At 43.5% G+C, this 26,415-nt stretch overlaps 1 protein-coding gene across 1 annotated transcript in view; it reads right to left on the bottom strand.

The window, feature by feature from the left end:
- Positions 1 to 18,277, bottom strand: part of LOC145361488 (glycogen [starch] synthase, muscle-like) — an 89,510-nt gene extending 71,233 nt beyond the window's left edge. The window contains exons 1-4 of the mRNA XM_080217300.1: positions 18,220 to 18,277; positions 17,946 to 18,127; positions 7,852 to 8,043; positions 4,487 to 4,675 (exon numbers count right to left, since the gene is read on the bottom strand). Of these exons, the coding sequence (XP_080073426.1) occupies positions 4,487 to 4,675; positions 7,852 to 8,043; positions 17,946 to 18,056 (492 nt within the window). The 5' untranslated portion in view covers positions 18,057 to 18,127; positions 18,220 to 18,277. The remainder of the gene's footprint in view (positions 1 to 4,486; positions 4,676 to 7,851; positions 8,044 to 17,945; positions 18,128 to 18,219) is intronic.
- Between the last annotated feature and the right edge of the window lie 8,138 nt (positions 18,278 to 26,415).

Below are 26,415 nucleotides of genomic sequence, written 5' to 3' on the forward strand. Positions count from 1 at the left end.
CAAAGAACATGCGGGTCTGAAAGACGTTTTGAGGAGCCAATGTAGAAGAACAGGAAGAGTTTTTAAAAAGTTGACTACCACTTCAGAGAAAGCTGCGTTGGAACAATCAATAGTGACAAAATAATGCACCGAACTGCAAAGCGAAAGGCAAAAGCCGAACAAGAAAAAAGTAACAGCTTTGCAAAGATGCTGCACAGATTCCTCAGATCAAAAATGTGTCTCTCTAGGAAATTACAAAGTGAAGTAAAATGAATGGATTGCCACTCTGATGGAACTAACAAAGCAGTTAGCGGAAAAGAATCAAGAATGTTCTATGTTCCATGAGGAAGAGGCAGCATAAAAAGTCTACAGAGCTGGATAAATGATTGCACATTTGGAACAATAAATTTCCAAATTTATTGTGTGAAGAGATGAAAATTAAGAACCTAGAATGGCAAGATCAAGTAGAGCTTCACACAAGAGTGCAAAGAGATTCAGAAACAATGAGCAGAAGTGACCAAATGTGAGCTTAAAGAATAGTGCGGGAGACTTGTACTGTGCTGAAGAAAAGCTGATTAGTGTAGAGAACCAGCTTTCATGTATGAGAGGTGAGTTTGAAAGGGAAAATAAGAACTGATGCAAACACCGGACTGCTGCTTCAAGAGAATAGAACACAAAAAGGACTTGAAACACTTGAGTGATGAATTTGTAGAAGCACGTGCAACAAACATCTTCAATTAAAACTTAAACATCAGAAGTCTCTAGTAAGCACTGGACAAAATGCCAAGAACAAGAAAAAGAATTGTTGGTGCATCAGAATAATTACCTGAAAGCAAAGTTAACAACCAAAACTGATTAATTTACTGAACTTGCATTCAGTTGAGATGTACAATATCAAGGAGCAAATTCAGAAAGAAACTCTACAAAACAGATTGATGTTCTAATGAGTGAAATGAAGAGAGTCCAAGGGACACTCAGTGACTGTGGAAGAAAGATTCCGAACAGAATCCCTGAATGCCCTGGTGAAGTTGTCAAACTTATATATGTGAGTTTTGCAGACATGTACCAGAGTAGATACTGAGCTGACTGAAAAGATAGGCAAGCTCAAAGAGCTAATAGAAGAGAAAAAGTAGCCAAAGATTTGAATCAAATTGTGAAGCAAGTGGAAACAAGGGATCCAATTTTGAAATGTTAACATTCACATACATCAAGATGAGTCCCCAGCACCTACATAACATTGATGTTGTCTACATGGACTTTAGCAAGGCCTTACATGGTAGTACTGGTAGGTTGTTGCATAATATTAAATCTTGCGTGATCCAGTGTGAGGTATCTAAATGGATACAAAATTGGCTTGATGACAGAAGCCAGAGGGTGGTTGCAGAGAGTTGTTTTTCAAACTGGAGGCCTGTGACCAGCGGTGTGCCTCAGGGATCAGTGCTGGGTCCATTGTTATTTGTCATTTATATTAATGATTTAGATGAGCATATGGGAGGCATGCAGGTGAGTTTGCAGGTGACACCAAGATTGGTGGCATAGTGGACAGTAAAGAAGGTTATCTTGGTTTGCAACGGGATCTTGATCAATTGGGCCAGTGGGCTGATGAATGGCAGTTTGAGTTTAATTTAAATAAATGCGAGGTGATGCATTTTGGTAGATTGAATCAGGGCAGGACTTACTCAGTTAATGGTAGGGCATTGGGGAGAGTTACAGAATAAAGATCTCGGGGTACATATTCATAGCTTCTTGAAAGTGGAGTCACAGGTGGACAGAGTGGTGAAGAAGGCATTCGGCATGCTTGGTTTCATCGGTCAGAACATTGAATACAGGAGTTGTGATGTCTTGTTGAAGTTGTACAAGACATTGGTAAGGCCACACTTGGAATACTGTGAACAATTCTGGTCACCCTATTATAGAAAGGATATTATTAAACCAGAAAGAGTGCAGAAAAGATTTATTAGGATGCTACTGGGATTTGATGGATTGAGGTATAAGGGGAGGCTGGATAGACTGGGACTTGTTCCTCTGGAGCATAGAAGGCTGAGGGGTGATCTTACAGAGGTCTATAGAATAATGAGGGGCACAGATCAGCTAGATGGTCAATATCTTTTCCCAAAGGTAGGGGAGTCTAAAACTAGAGGCCGTAGGTTTAAGGTGAGAGAGGAGTGTCACACAAGTGTCCAGAGGGGCAATTTTTTCACACAGAGGGTGGTGAGTGTCTGGAACAAGCTGCCACAGGTAGTAGTAGAGACGGGTACAATTTTGTCTTTTAAAAAACATTTAGACAGTTACATGGATACGATGGGTATAGAGGGATATGGGCCAGATGCAGGCAATTGGGATTAGTTTAGGGGTTTATGTTGGGCCATAGGACCTGTTTCCATGCTGTAAACCTCTGACTCTAACAGCAGAGGAAGCAAAAGATATAACAAGAAGATGACTAGAATGTTTGTCTGCCTCACAAAAAATGAGTTCACATAGCAAACGCCAACCAGTACAACAGCCACGCCAACAAAGTTCAACACGAAAAAAATGGAAGAAAAACATGAAAACATACTCAGACACCAGAACAACTTCCAAACGTACAGGAAGAACCAGCAGCCACAGAGTAGGGCAGATGCAAAAAAGATTTTCAGCCCCCAGACAGCCTGAAACTTTGTAGACAATGACCCAAAGGGGGAGATGGGGTAGTGATAATGTAGTAATGACAATGTAAATATACAATAGTAATAACAACGTAAAACAAAAATAACCTATAATCACTAAAATACATTTGCAGTAAACCATAAGATACAGCAGCAGAATTAGGCCATTCAGCCCATTGGGTTTGCTCTGCCATTTGATCTTGGCTAATATGTTTCTCAACCTCATTCTCTTACCCTTACCCAGTAACCTTTGATCCCCTTACCAGCCAAGAACCTATCTATCTGTCTCAAAGAGTTGGTCTCCACAACCTTCTGTGGCAATGAATTCCATAGATTCACCATCCTTTTGCTGAAGAAATTCCTCCTCAACTCAGTTCTAAAGGGTCATCCCATTATTCTGAGGCTGTGCCCTTGGATCCTAGTCTCTCCTACCAATGGAGGTATTTTTTCCACATCCACGCTATCTGGGCCTTTCTGTATTCTGTAAGTTTCAATGATGCTCCACCCCCCCACCTCATCCTTCTAAACTCCATTGAGTACAGATCCAGAGTCTTTAAACACACTTCATACGTCAAGCCTTTTGTTCCCTGGATCATTCTCACAAACCTTCTCTGGACCCTCTCCAGGGCCAGCAATCCTCCTGTAGATATAGAGCCCAAAATTATTCAGAATATTCCAAATGTGTTTGACCAAAGCTTAATACAGCCTCAGCAGTACATTTCAACTTCTGAATTCTCGTCCTCTTGAAATGAATGCTAACAACCAACTCAACATGCAAGATAACCTCAAGAGAATCCTGAACTAGGACTCCCAATGCCTTTGTGCTTCTGGTTTCTGAATTGTCTCCCCATTTAGAAAATAGGCAATACCTCTATTCTTCCTAATAAAGTGCTTAACCTCACATTTTCTCACATTGTATCCCATCTGCCACTTCTTTGCCCACACTCCCAACCTGTCCAAGTTCTTCTGCAGCCTCCCTTCCTCCTCAATACTACCTGTCTCTCCACCAATCATTGTATCATCTGCAAATTTAGCCATAATGCCCTCAGTTCCTTCACGTTGATCATTGATGTATAGAGTGAAAAGTTATGGTCCCAACACTGACCACTGCAGAACTCCACTAGTCACCAGCTGCCATCCTGAAAAGGACTCTTTTATCCCCATTCTCTGCCGGTCGCCAATCTTTTATCCATGCCAGTATCTTGCCTCTAACATCATGGGCTATCTTATTCAGCAGCCTCCTGTGTGGCACCATGTCAAAGGCCTTCTGAAAATCCAAGTAGATGACACCCACTGGTTCTCCTTTGTCTAACCTGCTCATCACCTCCTTAAAGAATTCTAACAGATTTGTCAGGCATGACCTCCCCTTGATGAAACCATGTTGATCTCATCCTATTTTACTGCGCACTTCCAAATATTCCAAAATCTCATTCTTAATAACAGACTCTAAAATCTTACCAACAATAAAGTTCAGGCTAACTTTTCCATCTTTTGCCTCTTTCCCTTCTTAAACAAGGGAATTAGTGAATTTCCAGTACCTTGCCGATACATTTGTAAATAATTCTCGAAGCCAATAAATTAAATGTTGACTACAAAAACTTGTTCATGCCTACCAAACTGACCAGCAGCCTACAAACTTCAAAAATACTTCACTGAACAGAGAACAAGAAAAAATGAACTCTAAAAGTTCAAAGCAGGCAACAAAATGTTGAGGGACCTCATCCAAAGATCCAGCAGATATCAAAGATATGACATTTCTACACTTAAAACCACTTTAACTGAAGAAGTATTGTAGGCATGAGAATATCTGGGAAGGTTTGGAACTGTTCCTGACTGAATGAACGAGTAAGGATGTTACGCACATTAGTGAGATTGTTGTAGAAGTCAACATTTCCAGCACAGAGATAGCGTCCCAGTAACGTAGCGTGTGTCGTAAAAATTGTGGCAACAGGAATCTTGCGGTTTCGGCACATAATCAAACCGACACCAGACAGCCATTCGTGGAAGTGAGTGATGATAAATGGGCAGGTCCCGCCACACTGATCAACAAACTAAACAGGAAAGAAACCAGATGAGTCAAGCCTAGAAAAGTAAAAAATCTAACATCTTTAATCTTATCAAGTCTTACGCATCATGTTTCTCTCTGTCAGCGCTTGGTAATCATGTATTCATGTTTTAGATTGTGTGGTTCATGCATGTCTCAGAATTATTTCCAAAATAGACTGAGTAAACAGAATCAAAGAGTGCAGACACTGCAGTATATTTCAGCTCACAAAGAATACCAAACTTGCGTCCTATTTCCTGCTCTTTTTTGGCAACTGTTCATACATTCCTATGAAATATAGATGTTACTATTTAATATAGTTGTCTATTCTAGTCTTCTTAATATAATCAGGTATTCCAATGTTAATAACTCATTAATAATCATCTTTGCAATGTAGTCATATAGTCCAGGTCTTACTGGTACATTACATAAACATTTCTTCTAAGCTAGCTGTTGTTTTGAGTCTTGAGCTAGATATTTTATCTGGGTCCACCATCACAAGGAACTTCCATAATCAAAGTTCAACATTTTAAAATAAATTAATGCACCATTTAATGTAATTAAATCTTCCACCTCCCCATAAGAACATAAGAAATAGGAGCAGGAGTCGGCCATCTAGCCCTTCGAGCCTGCCCTGCCATTCAATAAGATCATGGCTGATCTGAAGTGGATCAGTTCCACTGTCCTAAAGTGTGTATTTTACAACTTGAATTATTTACAGCAGCTTTAGTGCCAGATCTTGCGGCTCCTATTTACTTATCCAGTATGGAGGCAAACAAGGGCCAGAGACATTGTCAATGTTCACTAGTGTATTAGAATGTACCATTGGAACAAAGAGGGTTATTCATCCTCTCATTCCTGTCCCAACATTCATTTAGATCATGATTGTTCTGTATCTCAACTCAATTTATCCTTCTCTGTTATTTTTAAGACAGCATGTCATTAGGATCTAAAACGCAATGTCTACGTGTGGTAGAGGTAGATACAATCTTGGATTTAAAAAGGGAACTGGATGAATTTTATTTTATTCATTTGTGGGAAATGGGCACCGCTGGCTGGCCAGGATTAGTTGCCCTTGGAAGGCAGTTGAGAGTCAATCACATCGCTGTGGCTCTGGAGTCACATGTAGACCAGACCGGGTAAGGACAGTAGATTTTATTAAAGTTAGAAGGATGGTAGGAGATGAGGGCCTGAATGCGATTACTGTCACTAGAGAGGTAGTGCTTGATCGACTAGTGGGACTGATGGTGGACAAGTCCCCAGGACTGGATGGAATGCATCCCAGGGTTCTGAAGAAAATGACGGAGGTGATAGCGGATGCCTTAGTGATTATTTACCAAACTTCGCTGGATTCCGGGGAAGTGCCAGAAGATTGGAAAATGGCTAATGTTACGCCGCTGTTTAAAAAAGGTAGCAGGCAAAAGGCAGGGAATTATAGGCCAGTTAGTTTAACGTCTGTAGTTGGAAAAATGCTAGAATCTGTCATCAAAGAAGAAATAGCGAGGCACCTGGAAAGGAATGGTTTGATCGAGCAGACGCAGCACGGATTTGTTAAAGGGAAGTCGCGTTTGATGAATTTGTTGGATTTCTATGAGGATGTGACTAGTGCGGTGGACGGAGGGGAACCGGTGGATGTGGTGTTTTTAGATTTTCAAAAGGCGTTTGATAAGGTGTCTCATAAAAGGTTGCTTCACAAGGTTAGGGTGCACGGAGTTGGGGGTAAGGTGTTAGCGTGGATAGAGGATTGGCTGTCTAATAGGAAGCAGAAAGTTGGTATCAATGGGTGCTAGTCTGGTTGGCAGTTGGTGACTAGTGGAGTGCCCCAGGGATCGGTGCTGGGGCCTCAGCTGTTTACCATTTACATAGATGATCTGGAGGAGGGGGTTGAGTGTAGGGTGACGAACTTTGCTGATGACACGAAGATGAGTGGAAAAGCAAATTGCGTGGAGGGTGTGGAAAGTCTGCAGAGAGATCTGGATAGGCTGAGCGAGTGGGCGAGGACCTGGCAGATGGAGTATAATGTTAGCAAATATGCAGTTATCCACTTTGGTAGAAATAATAGTAGGAGGGATTATTATTTAAAAGGTGAAAAGCTGCAGCATGCTACGGTGCAGAGGGACCTGGGGGTCCTTGTGCACGAATCGCAAAAACCCAGTCTGCAGGTGCAGCAGGTGATCAAGAAGGCGAATGGAATGCTGGCCTTTATAGCGAGGGGGATAGAATATAAAAGCAGGGAGGTCTTGCTGCAACAGTACAGGGTACTGGTGAGGCCGCAACTGGAGTACAGTGTGCAGTTTTGGTCGCCGCATTTGCGGAGGGATATATTGGCCTTGGAGGGAGTGCAGAGGAGGTTCACTAGGCTGATACTGGAGATGAGGGGGTTGGACTATGAAGGGAGACTAAATAGACTGGGTCTGTACTCGCTGGAGTTTAGAAGGATGAGGGGGGATCTTATAGAGACTTACAAGATAATGAAGGGGATGGATAGGGTAGAGGTAGAGAGATTCTTCCCGCTCAGAAAGGACAGCAGGACTAGAGGGCACAGCCTCAAGATAAGGCGGGAGGGTGCAGTTTAGATTGGAGTTGAGGAGGAACTTCTTCGCTCAAAGGGTGGTGAGTCTCTGGAATTCTCTGCCCGTTGAAGTGGTGGAGGCTACCTCGCTAAATATATTTAAGTCACGGGTAGATAGGTTTCTGACAGACAAGGGAATTAAGGGTTATGGGGAGAAAGCGGGAGAAGTGGAACTGATCCACTTCAGATCAGCCACGATCTTATTGAATGGCGGGGCAGGCTCGAAGGGCTAGATGGCCGACTTCTGCTCCTATTTCTTATGTTCTTATTTCCTTCACTAAAGGACATTATGAACAAGATGGGTTTTTCCGACAATCAACAATGATTTCATTATCATCAGTAAATTCTTAATTTGAGATATTTTTTATTGAATTCAGATTCCACCATCTGTCATGAACATTAGTTGAGTTTCTGGATTAATAGTCTAGCGATAATACCACGAAGCCATCATCTTCCTCAGTACCTGAGTAGTGGGAAATTTCTCAGCTTCATGGAGAAAGCACAAGAGTGGGATTAGCTGGCATATTGTGTCAAAAGGCATCTTTCTGTGCTGGGGTGACTATGATTCGAGCTATTCTATGGGATTATGACCCCATGTGGATTTCACTGACCTCTCCCAGGAACCAGGTGATGAGAAAACCGAAGAGAACAGCATCATTTGCTTCTCGGTCATACCAGGGAATCCCAATGGAGCAACATTCCCATAATTCTGCTTTCCAACGGTCCAAGCTCCAAGCTGTGGCTCCAACATCAAACAGGATAACACAAGGATTGCCCTCAATCAACCAACGCCCAAAGTAGACCTGCAGAGAAAGGGAGAGGGACAAATTGTTAAAGAGATTTGATTATTGTGGTGCTGCCCCAACTCTGTTTCTATTTGAAATTATATCCACGAGGGAAATAAATTTCAGCCATTGATCATACCAGCGCTTACGTTTTCAGTTTATTTATTAATCACAAGTAGGCTTACATTAACACTGCAATTAAGTTACTGTGAAAATCCCCTAGTGGTCACACTCCGATGCCTGGTCAGGTGCACTGAGGGAGAATTTAGCGTGGCCAATGCACCTAACCAGCACGTCTTTTGGACTCTGGGAGGAAACTGCAGCACCCAGAAGAAACCCAATGCAGGCATGGGGAGAACATGCAAATTCCACACAGACAGTGACCCTGATGCTATGGGGCAGGAGTGCTAAACACTGTGCCACCCTGAGTGAGAAGATTGTAAGTTAACATCTGAGTCCAAGATGTAAATATCCTTTGTCCTTTCTGATAATACTATAGTTAAAGGGTGCTATACTGTTAGAGGTGAAAAGATGAACCGAGGCTCATTTACCTCCTCAGATGGATATAAAAGATATCCTGGCACTTTTTCCAAAGAACAAAGAGTTGTTCAGGCAACCTGGTCACTATTTATCCTTCAGTTAGGACCACCAAAACAGATTGCCTGATCATTTCTCTCCCAGCTCTTTGTCAGAATTTGCTGTACACAAAGTTGTTACTGCATTTGTTGAAATAGAAACTGTAACAACATTCCAAAAAGTGGGGGAGGAAGGAGTATGTTGGCCTTCATTGCAAGAGGATTTGAGTATAGGGATAGGGATGTTTTACTGCAACTGGACAGGCCATTGATGAGGCCACACCTGGATCATTGTGTGCAGTTTTAGTGTCCTTGTCTGAGGAAGGGTGTGCTTGCTATAGAGGGAGCACAGCGAAGGGAGTACAGGCTGATTCCTGGGATGGCAGGTCTGTCATCTGAGGAGAGACTAAGTCGGTTAGGATTATATTTGTTTCTTCAGAGGGAACTCTTCAAATGCTGACAATAACAATATAACAAAACTTACTCCAACTTATAAATCAAAGAAAGGGTTTAGTAAAGAAACTTCATTACTCCAAACTTGGAGCCTTGCCCTGGACCAATCCAAGTTCCCCACAATTCCCAACAGGTTCTTATTTATAGTGAGGTCAAAGGATATGGGGCAAGTAGGAGCAGGTTACTGAGTTGGATAATCAACCACAATCATAATGAATGGTGTAGTAAGCTCAAAGGGCTGAAAGGCCTATTCCTCTTCCTATTTTCTAAGCTTCTATGCTGCAAAAATAAAAAAAAGGACATAACTGAAGGTTCCGCATCTGAATGCATGTATCATTGAAAAGAAAACAGATGAATTGATGGTGCAAACAGAAATCAGTAAGTACGATCTAATAGCCATTACAGATGTGGAGATGCCAGTGTTGGACAGGGATGGGCACAGTAAGAAGTCTCACAACACCAGGTTAAAGGCCAGCAAGTTTATTTGGCCAGCCATTACAGAGACATGGCTTCAAGGTGACATTGATTGGGAGCTGAATGTTGAAGGGTATTTGACCTCCAAGAAGGACAGGAAGTTAAGAATGACCCAAGTTCAGGAAACCAGGATGTGGAAGCAGTTTGGGCTGAGATGAGAAATTGTAAAGGCAAGAAGTCAGTTGTGGGAATGGTGCACAAGCCCCCTCATTGTAAACGGTAGGACAAAGTGCAAAAGAAGAGATCATAGGAGCTTGTCAGAAAGATACAGCAATAATCACAAGGGATTTAATACAACATAAATTAGAAAAACCAGATGGGCAAAGGTAGCGTAGTTTGCATAGTGGTTAGCAATGCTGCTTCACTGTTCCAGGGACCTGGGTTCAATTCTGACCTTGGGTGACTGTCTCTGTGGAGTTTGCATGTTTTCCCATGTCTGCGTGGGTTTCTTCCAGGTGTTCTGGTTTCCTCCCAGAGGCCAAAGATATGTAAGTTAGGTTGCTTAGCCATACCAAATGTGAAGGGTTATAGGGATAGGGCAGTAGGGTGGACCTGGGTAAGGTACGCTTTGAGAGTTGGTGCAGACTCAATGAGCTGAATGGCCTGCTTCTGCATTGTAGGGATTCTATGATGCGAAGGGTTCATTCTATGCTTTCAGGACAGTTTCTTAGGATAGCATGTTTTGAAGCCAACCAGCATGCAGACTGTACAAGGTCTGTACAGTCTTGAGATGAGATAAAGTGCAATGAGATAGGATTAACTGATAACCTCATAGTGAAGGTACCTAGGTAGCAGCAATCATACATAATATGATTGAATTTTACATTCAGTTTAAAGGAGAGTATAACCAAGACTAGCATTTTAAACTTAAATAAGGGCAATACAAGGACATGAAAGCAGAACTCATGAAAATGAACTGGAAAATATGCTTAAGGGATAGATCAATAGAGGTTCAGTGACAGACATTTCACTTTATTCCTTCATGGGACATGGGCATCGCTGGCTGGGCCAGCATTTATTGCCCATCCCTGGTTGCCCGAGGGCAATTGAGAGTTAACCATATTGTTGTGGCTCTGGAGTCACATGTTAGCCAGATCAGGGTAAGGACAGCAGATTTCCTTCCCTAAAGGACATTAATGAACCAGATGAGTTTTTATGACAATCGACAATGGTTTCATGGTCATCAGTAGATTGTTAATCCCAGACTTTTTAAATTGAATTCAAATTGCACCATTTGCTGTGGTGGGATTTGAACCCGGGTCCCCGAACATGAGCTGAGTTTCTGGATTAATAGTCTAGCGATAATACCACTCGACCATCACCTCCCCATTTAAAGGGATATTTCAGAGAGCACAAAATAGATACATTCCAAGAAGAAAGAAAAATTCCAAAGGGAGGGACCATCATCTGTGGTTTGGTAAAATGGTTAAAAATAGTATTAAAGAAAATACATATATTTGCATAAAGACAATTGGCAAGTCAGAAGATTGGGAAGGACATCAAAGAATGACCAAAAGATTGATAAGGAGGGAACAAAACTGGAGAATGAGAAAGTTAGCCAGTAATATAGACAGACAGTCAGAATTTTGTATAGATATTTAAATAAAAGTGTTAACAAAGCGAACATTGGTCCCGTAGGAAGTGCATCTAGGGAATTGGTCATGGAAACTAGGGCTACGGTGGGTGAATTAAACAGGCAGAGCGAGATAGATTCTTGATTAACAAGGGAGTGAAAGGTCATCGGGGTCAGCAGGAAGGTAGGGTTGAAGTTACAATCAGATCAGCCACGATCTTATTGAATGTTGGAGCTCCAGGGTGCAGGTGACTTACTCCTGCTCCGAATGTACATCTTGATACATTTGTATAATTGTAGAAGGTTTACAGCACAGAAAGAGGCCATTTGGCTGTCTGTACCAGCCAAAAAATGTGCCGCCTGCTTTAATCCCACTTTCCAGCACTTGGTCCAAGCCCCACAGGTTACAGCACTTAAGACGCATATCCAGATACCTTCTAAATGATTTGAGGGTTTTTGCTTCTACTAACCTTTCAGGCAGGGGTTCTGGATCCTCACAACCCTCTGGCTGTAATACATCTTCAGCATTTCTCCTCCTCTTTCTACCAATTGCTTTAAATCTCTGCCCTCTAGTCGCTGATCTCTCTGTTAAAATAAATAGGACCTTCCAAATCTACTCTATCCAGGCCCCTCAATTTTGAACATCTCAATCAAATTTCCCCTCAGCCTCTTCTATACCAAGGAAAATAGCTGCAGCCTATCCAATCTTTCCTCATTGCAGTAATTTTACAGTCCGGATAACATCCTGGTAAATCTCCTCTGTATCCTCTCTAATGCAATTACATCCTTTCTGTAATGAGGTGACCGGAACTGTGCACAGTACTCAAGATGTGACTTCATGATTTATACAACTCCAGCATAACCACACTGCTCTTATATTCTATATCTTGACTAATAAAAAAAGGATTCTGAGGACAGATTCAAACTCCACTTGAAGAGACAAGGAATAAATCAAGGATAGTCAGCATGGAAGGGATCCAGAACAGTTTAGCAAATTGGATCCAAATTTGTCTTAATGGCAGGAGGCAGAGGGTGTTGGTCAAAGATTGTTTTCATGAGTGGAAGCCTGTGTCCAGTTGTGTACCGCAGGGATTGGTGCTGTGTCCCTTGTTGTTTGTAGTATACATTAATGATCTAGGTGTGAATATGGGTGGATATGATCACTAAGTTCACAGCTGATTCAAAAATTGGTGCTGAGGTAAATAGTGAGGAGAAAAGTCTTAAATTATAGAATGACCTAGAATTGCCGGTCAGAACAGTGGGAAATGGAATTTAACCCTGAGAAGAGTGAGGTAATGTATTTTGGGAGGATAAACAAGACAAGGGAATACACAACGAATGGTAGGAAGTGCAGAGGATCAGATGTATCGAAAAGGTCCCTCAAAGCAGCTGAATAGGTAGGATAACATGGTTGAAAAGGCGTATGGGATGCTTGCCTTTATCAGCCAAGGCACTGAATAGAAAAGCAGGAAGTAACGATGGAGCTGTATAAAATGTTCATTAGGCCAGGAGTAAAGTATTGCGTGCAGTTCTGGCCACACCATAGGAAAGATGTGATTGCACTAGAGAGGATGCAGAGGACTGGGCTTGTTTTCCTTACAACAGAGAAGGCTGAGCGGACCTCTTTGAGGTATACAAATTTTGAGGGACAGGGAAAGGGTAGACAGGGAGAAATGTTTCCCTTCAGGAGGAAAGTCAATAATCGAGGGGCATTGATTTAGGGTAATGGGTGATGAGGGGATTTGAGGAAAAACTTCTTCATCTAGAGGGTGGTGGGAATATGGAACTCATTGCCTGAAAAGGGTAATAGAGACGGAAACCCTCTCAACATTTAAGAAGCATTTAGATGAAACACCATTGAACGTTGATACAAAATAGCAGCAAGGCTACAGACTAGGCAACAGACCAAGTGCTGAAAAATGGGTTTGGAGGACACGGGCTATGAAGAAAGGTTGAACAACTTGGATTATTTTCACTGAGTGCCGGAGGATGAGGGGGGACCTGACAGAGGTTTACAAGATTATAACAGGCTTGGGTAGTGTGGATAGTCAGAGTCTTTTTCCCAGAATCGAAAGGTCAATTACTCAGGGGCATAGGTTGAGAGTGAGAGGGGGGAAGTTTAAAAGAGATGTAAGGGGCAGATTTTTCACACAGAGGGTGCTGAATGCTTGGAACGCGCTGCCAGAGGAGGTGGAGAAAGCAGATTTTATAACAATGTTCAAGAGGCACCTGGACGGATACATGAAAAGGCCGGGAATAGAGGGATATGGACCACAGAGGCAAGAAAATATTAGAGTGGGAAGGCACCTGTGTCGGCACAGACTTGATCGGCCAAAGTGCTGTTCCCGCGCTCTATTTTTCTTTGTAATATAATCTCAGTAACCGCAAAACCATTACTGATTGTTGTAAAAGCCCATCTGGTTCACTCATAACCTTTAGGGAAAGAAATTTGCCATCCTTACCTGGTCTGGCCTACATGTGACTCCAGACCAACAGCAATGTGACTGACCTTTAACTGCCTCTGAAATAGCCTGACAAGCCACTCAGTTTAAGGGTAACAAGGGACTGGCAACAAATGCTGGCCTTGTTAGCAACATCAAAATCCCACAAGAGATTTTTAAAATATCACTCCAATTCTGTCACTTGTTCTACACCTCAGTTTCCTCCCATTTATTGTGTGTCTTCATTTGCCTTGTTCGACCTTCCCAAATGCATCACCTCACATTTCTTTGGGTTGAATTCCATTTGCCACTTTTCTGTCTACCTGATCAATCCATTGACATCTCTCTGCAGTCTCCAGAAATCTCCTTGTAATTTTTTAAGTTTATTTCGTGTCACAAGTAGATTTACATTAACACTACAGTGAAGTTACTGTGAAAATCCCCTAGTCGCCACACTCTGTCACTTGTTCAGGTACACTGAGGGAGAATTTGACATGGCCAATGCACCTAACCAACACGCCTTTCCAACTGTGGGAGGAAATCAGAGCACCCAGAGGAAACCCACACAGACATGGGGAGAATGAGCAGATTCTGCTTAGACAATGCAGACAGTGACCCAAGCCGGGAATCGAACACAGGTCCCTGGAACTGTAAGGCATAACCACTGTCCCACCCACTATCTCACAGCCAATTATTGTGTCATCTGCAAGTTTCTTGATCATGCTCCCTACAAATTATTAATATATACTACAAAAAGTAGGGAGTTGAGCTGAGCCCTGTGGAACTCCACTGGAAATAGGCTTTCAGTTACAAAAAGATGCATTAACAATTAACCCTTGTTACCTGCCATCGAGATAAATTTGTAACCAGTTTGATTCATTCACCAGTATCACATGGGCTTTTCTTTTTAACCAGTCTGTCATGTGGGACCTTAACAAAAGCTCTGCTAAAATTCATGCAGACCTTATCTACCTCACTACTCCCAATAATCTACCATGTTACTTCATCCAAACATTCAATCAAACACATCAGACCCAACCTTCCCTTAATAATTCAATGCTGACTATCATAAAGTCATAGAGGATTACAGCATGGAAAGAGACCCTTCAGCCCAACTTGTCCATGCTGCCCATTTTTTTTAAACCCCAAAGCTAGTCCCAACTGCCTGCATTTAGCCGATATCCCTTTATACCAATCTTACCCATGTAATTGTCTAAATACTTCTTAAAAGACAGAATTGTACCCACCTCTACTACTATCTCTGGCAGCTTGTTCCAGACACTCACCACCCTCTGTGTGAAACAATTGCTCCTCTGAACACTTTTGTATCTCACCCCTCTCATCTTAAACCTATGTCCTCTAGTTTTAGACTCCCCTACCTTTGGGAAAAGATATTGACTATCTATCTTGTCCCTATCTGAGGGACAAGATTTACGAGCATTTGGAGAGGTTTGACATGATCAGGAATAGTCAGCATGGATTTGTCAAGGGGAGGTCATGCCTTACGAGCCTAGTTGAGTTCTTCGATAATGTGACTGAACACATTGACGAAGGAAGTGCCGTGGACGTGGTGTACATGGACTTCAGCAAGGCGTTTGATAAGGTCCCCCATCCAAGACTTGTTGAGAAGGTGAGAGGGCATGGGATCCAAGGGCCTTTGGCCTTGTGGATCCAGAACTGGCTTGCCTGCAGAAGGCAGAGAGTGGTTGTGGATGGGTCTTTTTCTGAATGGAGGTCAGTCACCAGTGGAGTGCCCCAGGGATCTGTTCTAGGACCCTTGCTGTTTGTCATTTTCATAAATGACCTGGATGAGGAAGTGGAGGGATGGGTAAGTAAGTTCACTGATGACACAAAGGTCGGTGGTGTTCTGGATGGTCTGGAAGGATGTCAAAAGTTGCAGCAGGACATAAATAGGATGCAGGACTGGGCGGAGAAGTGGCAGATGGACTTCAACGTGGATAAATGCGTAGTCGTCCATTTTGGCAGAACCAACGGGATGAACGTGTACACTATCAAGAGCAGAAGTCTTAGTAGTGCTGAAGAGCAGAAGGATCTTGGGGTCCGGGTCCACAGGACTCTTAAATCGGCTTCGCAGGTGGAAGAGGTGGTCAAGAAGGCGTATGGTGTACTGGCCTTCATTAATCGAGGGATTGAGTTTAGGAGTCGGGAGGTAATGCTGCAACTTTATAAGACCCTTGTCAGGCCTCATTTAGAGTACTGTGCGCAGTTCTGGTCGCCTCACTATAGGAAAGACGTAGAAGCTATTGAAAGGGTACAGAGGAGATTTACAAGGATGTTGCCTGGACTGGGAGGCATGCCTTATGAAGTTAGGTTGAGGGAGCTGGGTCTCTTTTCCCTGGAGAGACGAAGGTTGAGAGGCGACCTGATAGAAGTTTATAAAATGTTGAGAGGAATAGATAGGGTGGATTCTCAGAGGCTATTTCCCCGGGTTGAAATGGTCGCTACGAGAGGACACAGATTTAAGGTGCGGGGAGGAAAGTACAGAAGTGATGCTAGGGGTAAGTTTTTCACTCAGAGGGTGGTGAGTGAATGGAATCAGCTGCCGTCAGTGGTGGTGGAGGCAAACTCGCTGGGGTCTTTTAAAAGACTTCTGGATGAGTATATGGGGTTTTATGGGATTGGGGGTTATAGATAGGTCTATAGATTGGTAGGTGTTGATGTGATCGGCGCAACTCGTGGGCCGAAGGGCCTGTTTGTGCTGTAGTGTTCTATGTTCTATGTTCTATCTAGTTGATTTATGCCCCTCATTAATTTATAGACCTCTATAAGATCACCCCTCAGCCTCCCACACTCCAGGGAAAAAATTCCCAGTCTATCCAGCCTCTCCTTATAACTCAATCCATCAAGTCCCGGTAGCATCCTAATAAATCTTTTCTGCACTCTTTCTAGTTTAATAATATCCTTTCTATAATAGGGTGACCAGAACGTACACAGTATTCCAAGTGCGGCCTTGCCAATGTCTTGTACAACTTCAACAAGACGTCCCAACTCCTGTATTCAATGTTCTGACCAATGAAACCAAGCACGCTGAATGCATTCTTCACTACTCTGTCCACCTTGACTCCACTTTCAAGGAGCTATGAATCTGTATCCCTTGACGTACCATTAACTGAATAAGTCCTGTCCTGGTTCAATCCACCAAAATGCATCCTTGATGAATCTGTTTCTGAGGGACAGTGTATCCTGTCCCTCAGAATTGATTCCAATAGTCAGCCCATCACAGATCAGACTGACTAGCCTTTAATTATTCATCTTGTGGCGATGTCAGCATTGGATTGGGGTAAACACAGTGAGAAGTCTCACAACACCAGGTTAAAGTCCAACAGGTTTCAAACCTGTTGGACTTTAACCTGGTGTTGTGAGACTTCTTACTTTAATTATTCAGTCAATCCCTGGCTCCCTTTTTAAACAAAGGTACAATATTAGCTGACTTTCAACTGCCTAGCACCACACCTGCATTGAGTGAGGGTTGGGAAATGATGGTCAGATCCTCTGCAATTTCCTCCCTGGCTTCTAATAACAGCCTAAAGTACATTTCACCCACCCTGGTGACTTATCCCATTTACCTGAATGCTAATTCCTTTTGTACATTCTCACTTCCTATTGTTTGTCATATCTAACTTTCATCACTCCTGCTTCTGCATCATCCCCCTCTTTTGTGAGCCATTCCCACATTTACTGCCTATATGCATGTTAATGTTTGGTCTTTTATGAGTCCAATTCTTTCCTTCTTATCCTAATTGGTGGATTGATAAAGCATTTTTGAATTCTCCTCAATTTTGCCTTCTGACAATATTTTGTATCCATTCTTTATTTTTGATTATACCGTCTACTTCCTACACTTCTTTCGGCTTTCTCTAGTATTGAGTTGCTGGTGTCTGACATGAGCTTTTTTTTCTCCCTCTTATCCTAGTGAGAGGTCTCACAACATCAGGGTTAAAGTCCAATAGGTTTATCTGGAATCGCGGGCTCCTTCATCAGGCGAGTTCTGGTGCAGTTAGACTATTTCTGACACAAATGTGGGCAGTTCCTTCCCTTTGTTGATCACTTCCCAGGCCTCCTGGATGGAGGACTCACCTGATGAAGGAGCAGTGCTCCAAAAGCTTGTGATTCCAAATAAACCTGTTGGACTTTAATCTGGTGTTGAGAGACTTCTTATGTGTCCACCCCAGTCCAACACCGGCATCTCCACCTCATTTTCTTACCTTGGAAGCTTATATGTAGGGGGCTCCAGACCACTCCCATTTCATTGAATATTGAATCATTTCTTTTGTACATTTTTTGATAGTATTGTGAAAATGCGAATTGAAGTTGTAATTCTCGGTGTCTGATGCGATTAAACACAAAGTGAGTTCTAGTTTCACGTCTCTGTCAGTGTGATACCTTACAGCCTCTGGAATTCATTGATTCGATGGTCCGCCTGATAGCAGGGTTCTGTGGTTCCGTCAGCTCCACCTGTGTCTTCACGTTATGCTCAAAATATGGACCCATCATCACGTAATTCTCGCCCCATTCATCAATTGTAACCTTTGCCTTGGTTTGAATCACAGTGTAGATACCTCCAACTGTAGAGGGACAGAGCCGGAAAACAGTTAAACTGTCTGAGAGTGTCGGTGCAGTTAGACTGTATCTGATCCACAGGTGGACAGTTCCTTACCTTTGTTGGTCACTTCCCAGGCCACCTCGATCAGGATAACGTCATCACGGGATACTATCGTGGAGTCCTCCAGCTCACCGCCGGACATTTCGCCAGGAATGGACATCTCCAGACCACTGGGAAGAGCAATCAAAATGCATCAGAACAACAAGATACAAGCAGAAGAAGCGCTGAACACAAGTTTTAAGGAAAAGGGGTTGCAGGTCCTGGGCAATGCTGCACCGTGACCCGGGGGGAATGCCAGGTCCTGGGCAATGCTGCACCGTGACCCGGGGGGAATGCCAGGTCCTGGGCAATGCTGCACCGTGACCCGGGGGGAATGCCAGTCCCTGGGCAATGCTGCACCGTGACCCGGGGGGATGCCAGGTCCTGGGCAATGCTGCACTGTGACCCGGGGGGATGCCAGGTCCTGGGCAATGCTACACTGTGACCCGGGGGGGATGCCAGGTCCTGGGCAATGCTGCACCGTGACCCGGGGGGAATGCCAGGTCCTGGGCAATGCTGCACTGTGACCCGGGGGGATGCCAGGTCCTGGGCAATGCTGCACTGTGACCCGGGGGGATGCCAGGTCCTGGGCAATGCTGCACTGTGACCCGGGGGGATGCCAGGTCCTGGGCAATGCTGCACCGTGACCCGGGGGGATGCCAGGTCCTGGGCAATGCTGCACCGTGACCCGGGGGGATGCCAGGTCCTGGGCAATGCTGCACCGTGACCCGGGGGGATGCCAGGTCCTGGGCAATGCTGCACTGTGACCATGGAGAGATGCCAGGCCCTGGGCAATGCTGCACTGTGACCATGGAGAGATGCCAGGCCCTGGGCAATGCTACACTGTGACCCGGGGGGGGAATGCCAGGTCCTGGGCAATGCTGCACTGTGACCATGGAGAAATGCCAGGCCCTGGGCACTGCTACATTGTGACCCGGGGGGGATGCTAGGTCCTGGGCAATGCTGCACTGTGACCATGGAGAGATGCCAGGTCCTGGGCAATGCTACACTGTGACCATGGAGAGATGCCAGGTCCTGGGCAATGCTACACTGTGACCATGGAGAGATGCCAGTCCCTGGGCAATGCTGCACTGTGAGCCGGAGCGGGTAGAGAAGGGATGACACTGGCACTTAGGAGTCAGTGACAATCAGGAGCGCCCTATGATTATGACTGACAAACCCCCTTCCCTACCAATCACTGGCCCGGGTGAGAACGTCTAACCAATCAAGTTGATGGGAGGGCGGGACTTACAGCAACTGGCTCCGCCCCTAATATGACTAGCACATCAATCAGATCAAACCTCATAAACACCGAGGGCAGCGCTCATCTCTTAAAGGCTCATTTTTAATTGTGCAACTATATTGAAAGAGGATGTGGCAATAATCTGAGCAGATGTTGATTGAGCTGTTAATAATTTGCGGGAATGAGTTTGAGACTTGAGGGTTAGTGAGGTTAGCTACATCTTCCCAAGGCCAGGAAATATCAAACAATTCAACTTAAAAGAATTGTCACTTTCCAGTTTTTCTTGATTTTCGCACAAGTGTAGCTAGCACTGGCTTTTCTTGAAACACTGCAGTCCGTGTGCTGTGTGTTGACTCGGGGATGTTAGAGAGAGAGAGAATTCCAGGATTTTGATCCAGCAATAATGAAAGAACAGCCGATACAGTGCTAAAACAGGGGAACGTGCACGTTCTGGTATTATCAGGAATCTACTACCCCTGCCCTTTGCCGTAATGGAGGACATAGGTTTGGGAAGATATTGTTGTCAACGGTAGCACAGACCACAGGGACTGGAGCTCCTTACTGCAGAATTCCCAACCTGTGATCCACGTTCATAGCCCACGGCTTTTATATGGCTGGTGTAGTTCAGTCGTTGGTTCATAATAACCTGCAAGCTGTTGATAGTGGAGGATTTAGCAATGGTAATGCTATTGAACATCAAGGGATGATGGTTGGATCTTTCATTGGATATAGTCAATACCTGCCACTTGTGTGGTGCTAAGCCAAGGCTGAGTGTTGAGCTGTATGGGCACAGGCTGTATCCCCATTTCTGACTTCATAATGGAGGGAAGGGCATCAAGGACACTAGCCTGAGGAACTCCTGGTATCGGCAAATACAGGAGTAGGCTTTTTAGTTCCTCAAGCCTATTCTACCATTAAGAAATCCCCTCGCTATTTATGTTTGGATAGTGACTGTAACAATGTCCCCCACACTACAGGAACAGAACTATAGTGGGAAATATTCAGCAAGATAGTGAACAGTGGCAGCTTTTAAAGGGGAAAAAAAACAGATGCAAGATGAGTGGAATTTCATGTAATTACAAGTAGCACAGGCAAGACAGCACACCCCTAAATTCTTCAACAATGAGAATACATATTAACTCAAATTGAGAATTTCACTATCACACATCATAACTTGTTCTTTAGAAACTTAGCTTTGCAGTCATTCCTTTAGACTAGTTAACAATTTAGTAACTAGTTTGTTAAATTGGACAAGAGGAGAAAGGATTGCTTGACTTTTGCATAAATCTCCTGCCTTTGAGGTTCCAGGAGAATTATAATAAATAATTGATGCTAGTTTGGAAGTTTTCTACCAGAACCACATTAAAAACTGAGCATCTTATTTGTCTAAAGATTGACATGTTTAGATGATTAACAGGGTATTACCTCAAAACCTATGGATGTTGGAGAGAAGTTTTAGCACCGAAATCACCCTTCCCCCCATGACCCTCAGTGAGGCTTGGATTGATGAAATTACAGGTCCGACATGAATGAGCAGATTTATTTTGTACATCTAATTAACCAAGCACAAAGGGAGGGGTAAAAACTTTAAGACAAACCACCTGTATAGCCATGTAACAATTCAACATATTCTAGAAGTTGAATATTCAAATGACTGATCCAGCCCAATAAAAAACAATTTATTTCCATTTGACAGTCATTGTGGCAGCAAACCCAAGAAGCAAGAGGAAGAGGAAAAGTGCCACCACCAGCAGCACAGTGATCACAATCATATTTCCAGATCGCATTCCAGCATCCCAAACATGGATGGAAAGATAGGTTGGAGGGTCATCTGCAGAAAGAAAATGCAAGGTTAAGTCAGTGCTCTAGTTTCATGGAGCACATGTTGGGTGGGAATAGATTGTGCAGAAGGAAAAGGAACTCATTTGTGCAAAAATCAAAATCAAAATTTAAGAAATCTCAAATTTAAGTTAAACCTCTGTGCCCTTTTTAATATCACTCCACTTTAGTGACAGCATATTCTTGGTAATCAACTATTCCAGAACATAAAACTGCCAACTTGCCTCTAGTTGTTATGGAATCCGACCACTGAGTCATGACTAAGGGTTTTGCAGACGAGTCCAAAACAACATAACGAACCCTGAAAAAAAAAGCAATGGAATGTTATGGAATCAAATTGCACTGCAGTCATTATTGCATTTTATTTCAATTATCAAAAATCAATCTAGGAATAACCAAAATCATGATCCAATGGCTAAAGAAACCGCAGACCAGATTTTCAGTAGCAAGTTGAGGTTTGGAGGGAAAGAGGAGGTGAAATAAGGGTGGGATGGAAGATGTGCTGGTTAGGCACATTGACTATGCTAAAATCATCCTTCAGTGTATGCCACAGTGTGGCAAGTAGGGGATTTTCACAGCAAAATCATTGCAGCATTAATGTAAGCCTACTTGTGACACTAATAAATTAAAACTTTAGTCAGGCCCACTCACTCCAGAAGCAAATCTTTAATCTGCAAAATATGGCCCCACTTCTCAACAGATAGCAGGAAGCTGATTTGCTGCAGCAGAATTAGAGCATAGAGCACAAAACCAGGCCATTCAACCCAAACTGTTCTTATCCTCTATTCAAATTTACTACTGTCCATTATCACAAGCCTTATTTCTTCTGTGTCCTCACTTGTTTATCCTTCCCCATCAACCACTCAGATAAGAGCTCTAAATTCAGTTAAAAGGAGATATTCACCATTTAATTTTTTGGTTGCTATCCGATATTGTTGATCTCTAGTTATGCCCCACAAGAGGAAACATAGTTTAAAGGTTGGTGGAAACAATGACCCAAATGAATGAATTATTGAACATTGCTCCACTCGGCAGCAATTTTTTCATCTGTCTGATGGGACGAAAATTGGAGCAGCACATAATACAGTCAGCATGTTATCTTTGTTTGGAGACACTTACCTGAAGCTCTGTCCTGGCAATACATGTTCAATGCAGCTGCCATTCTTACAAGCAATGCTAGGTCCCATCTGATAGGCCAATTCTGCTGGCTCAGGAGAAAAGTAGGTGCAAGAGGGAACAGAATACTTCCGGGTCAAAACAAAAGTGCTATTGTCTGCCAAAGGAAGGTGAATCAATTAAAATTGGGTTTTGTTAACATGCCACCTAAATGTGAATTCTGAGCCTTGTTCTTTTAACCACAAAAGTTTCTGTTGAGGGAAAGTGAGTAATTGGTAACAGATTAATCCAAGCACAAGTTAGTAACTCTCAGCCATACAAAGGGCTACAATCACATCTATAGGACAGTTTCAAATACAGACATCTCAGTATAAAAAGTTATTGATACCAATATCTTAGTCCTACTCAATCCTTTGCAAGCAAAGAATGCAGAAATTAACTCCTAAACAAACTCCTTTTCTGGCCATTGTTAATAAGAACATGTTCAAAACTGTAGGACTAATTAACAATTTCAGATGAGGAAATGAGATGGATTTCAGCATGAGAATCTGGTTGTTGACCTCTTGGATTTGGAATACAAAAATGTTTCCAAAGATTAAATTAAGCTCACCTGCTCTTAAAATCTCCACAATAATGAATGCGGAGAATGGATCAGTGGTTATTTGGTCAGCTCTCTGTGCAGCCCACATTTCAAACAGACAGTGGGCAGGTCGCAGCCAGACAAGTGTAGCAAGTCGTGACAAATCACCATTGCAAGGCACAATCCTGAAATCTGAAAAATGGTACAATAGCTGAAGTCAAATGGGTTCTAACAAAACTGTTATACTTTAGCCACCACAGAAACACTAAACTACTACATGATCATAAAGCTTAAAAACATCTACAGGACTAACCAAAACAAACCAAGATAGCTGCAAACTTGTGTTAATACAGCAAGATGTAGTTACAATCTTGGCAGAAATTAATCTTTAATGAGAAATTCAAAATTCATTATTTACTGCAAGATGAAGCCACAAGGTTCCACGTTTTAAATTTGTTTTACTAAAATTAAGTAAACTATTGTACAAAGTGTACACTTTGCAGACCAAAATCAACTGAACCTTCCATCACCCATCATAACTTTCCCCCAAAAAGTCTCAGCTCTTCAGATTTGGGAGGCTATCCACTTATTTAGAAGTAAACTTGAACTTCAACTTCTGTTCAAGGATCAAAAAAATTAGAAACACCTCCATACCCAGTCAATTGTCACCTGCTCTATAACTCATTTTGTTGACTCAGGGCTTAAGGCCCAATTGTCACCTGCTCTATAACTCATTTTGTTGACTCAGGGCTTAAGGCCTCCACTCACAAACTTGGTTTCCCCAAGCTGAACCACTCAACTGAGTTAAGCAGATAAAAATCCTTAAAGGACAGTTCCCTGCAAACCACCAATGCTCTAGTATGTTCCAAATAGAAATTTAGACTATTTTTTCACCTTTGATTCTGTGAACATGTGAATAATTCTACTCCATTAGCATTCACTTTTTGCACCTCCACCACCACACACACTGCCCCCCCCACCCCCCTCACCCCACCCCACCCCCCCCCCACCCCCCCACCCCCCCCCCCCCCCCCCCACCCCCCCCCCCCCCAACCCCCCACCCCCCCCCACCCCCAACCCCCCCCACCCCCCCCCCCACCCCCCCCCACCCCCCACCCCCCCCACCCCCCCCCCACCCCCCACCCCCCACCCCCCCCCACCCCCCACCCCCCCCCCCCCCCACCCCCCCCCACCCCCCCCACCCCCCCCCCCCCACACCCCCCCCCACCCCCCCCCCACCCCCCCCCCCCACCCCCCCACACCCCCCCCCACACCCCCCCCACCCCACCTCCCCCCACCCCCACCCCACCCCCCCCCACCCCCACCCCACCCCCCCCACCTCCCCCCACCTCCCCCCACCACACCCCCCCACCCCACCCCCCCCTCCCCCCACCTCCCCCCACCACACCCCCCCCACCACACCCCCCCCACCCCACCCCCCACACCCCCACCACACCCCCACCCCCACCACACCCCCACCACACCCCCACCACACCCCCACCCCAACCACACCCCCACCACATTTACAAATCCCACCAAGCAACTCCCTTCTTACAACCTTATTTTAAGCAAATCAGGAACTTTACATAATTCAATTCTTCTGGGGCAAGTGTAGACACCCCAACAACCAGAAGTTGAGGTGGTCTATGCGTTGCTCAAGTTTCCTCCCTTCCAATTCCAACCTTCCTAAAACACAGATCATTCTTCTTCTTCTTGTTTAAACTAAAAGTAACCGTGAACATAATACAAACCACAAAAATATGATTGGCAGCAATCAGTTTGCACAATTGAGGGGTCCACAAATAGAAGTAAAAGTGACATTATAATCCATTATGGTTGAGGGACAACTATACCCCTTCAAGTAGAGATATTGGATCTTTCATTTATTTAATACTTAATCCAATCAATACTGAGGAGTCAGCCTAGATTGTACACTAGAGTCTCACAAGCAGGACTTGATGTCAGTCTTTGCTCCAAGAGAAACACCTTCACAGGTTAAGGGAACTAAAAAGGAAATAGGATTCTCAAGTAAAGATTTTCCTGAGTGTCTCATATCTAAGCTTTTACCCCAGAAGCTCTATTTAGGTTTGGTGACATCATTCTTCTTGGTATTACACACATCACCAAGTGATTCATAACCAGCAGTAGTGCAGCCAGGTGGAACTCCAACACCAATGTTAGATCTTTTAAAGTAGGAATGTGTAATTAAGATATATTTACAGTACCTACAAGTCGTTCCCAACCCCAGATTGTACAGCCTTTTTAGTAAAAATGCAGTCAAGGTAGATGATGACTAAAGAAGCAATTAAAATACAAGTTTTAGATTTATCTGCAAGCAAATTCATAACAATCATTTTCAGTTAATAACCTTGTATCCCTTTGTTAAATGCTTCTTACCAACAACAAGTTGTGAATTACAAGAATAGAAAAGCATAGTTAACCCAGCCAACCACCTTCTAGCTCCCATCCCTATTACTGACATTAAAACAAACAGCATAGGCCGTAGGCACCTCAATTTATTCAAATCCAATCTGTGATTAACCAGTTTCAGCTGTCAAGACTGACGAAACAGCAAACCACACACGAGATGTAATCGACACTGTGTCAGTTAGACAAATAGTGTCATCATGGGGAACCTGAGGTGCTTGATCAATCTCCAAACACAAGAGGTACTGTGGCTCGCCCTGGCATTTGAGTTAGAAGCTCTTGGTCCAAGTCCCATTCCAGGGCTTGTTGGCTGTGGAAGCAGTGTTTATCATTTGGTTTACAGCCTACTATTCCTGCTATATATTAGATGTTTTGACCATTAGTACTAACAAGACAAAAGATGATAAGGTGCTACACTGTGGTGTTTGAACCAAATCAGCACAGATTTATTTAAGAACTGTTGCCAGATTGAAGCCCAACAGGGAGAGAGATAAAAACTCACAAATGCCTCAGCACATCATGTGATTAATACACAGCGACGCATTGCTTTACCATACATAACAGCCCTCTCCTTTACTAGTACAATAAACTTTTAAATATTAATGGTTATCCACTATGAACATCAGTCACATTACCAACTAATATTATCTACAAATGTACAATTAATACGAGAGTCTTTTTGATAGACATTGATTTCATTTTGGTAAGCTCTGATGTTCTGGAGTCTGATCTTTGATATCCTCGATGGCCAGTTCCTCATGAACATCAGATACTTCACCTTGTGTAGTTGCTTCATTGCCAGTTTCCAGAGATATTGGTTGTTTTTCTGGAGTAGAACCTGAACTTTCTGTAGTAGTCTTTGGTTCAGAGATTTCAAAGCCTTGCATATCTGACATAAACCTTTCTGACACTGTTTCCACTAATTCACTTCTTGGAGTAAGGATTTGATCCTCTGACATATTTTCTCATCATCAGATTGCTCTGTATAAGAAATCGAACCTGTCTC

The sequence above is a fragment of the Carcharhinus amblyrhynchos genome, chromosome 35 (genome assembly GCF_965287045.1).
Source record: "Carcharhinus amblyrhynchos chromosome 35, sCarAmb.v2.hapA, whole genome shotgun sequence".
In the NCBI taxonomy this organism is placed as follows: Eukaryota; Metazoa; Chordata; class Chondrichthyes; order Carcharhiniformes; family Carcharhinidae; genus Carcharhinus; species Carcharhinus amblyrhynchos.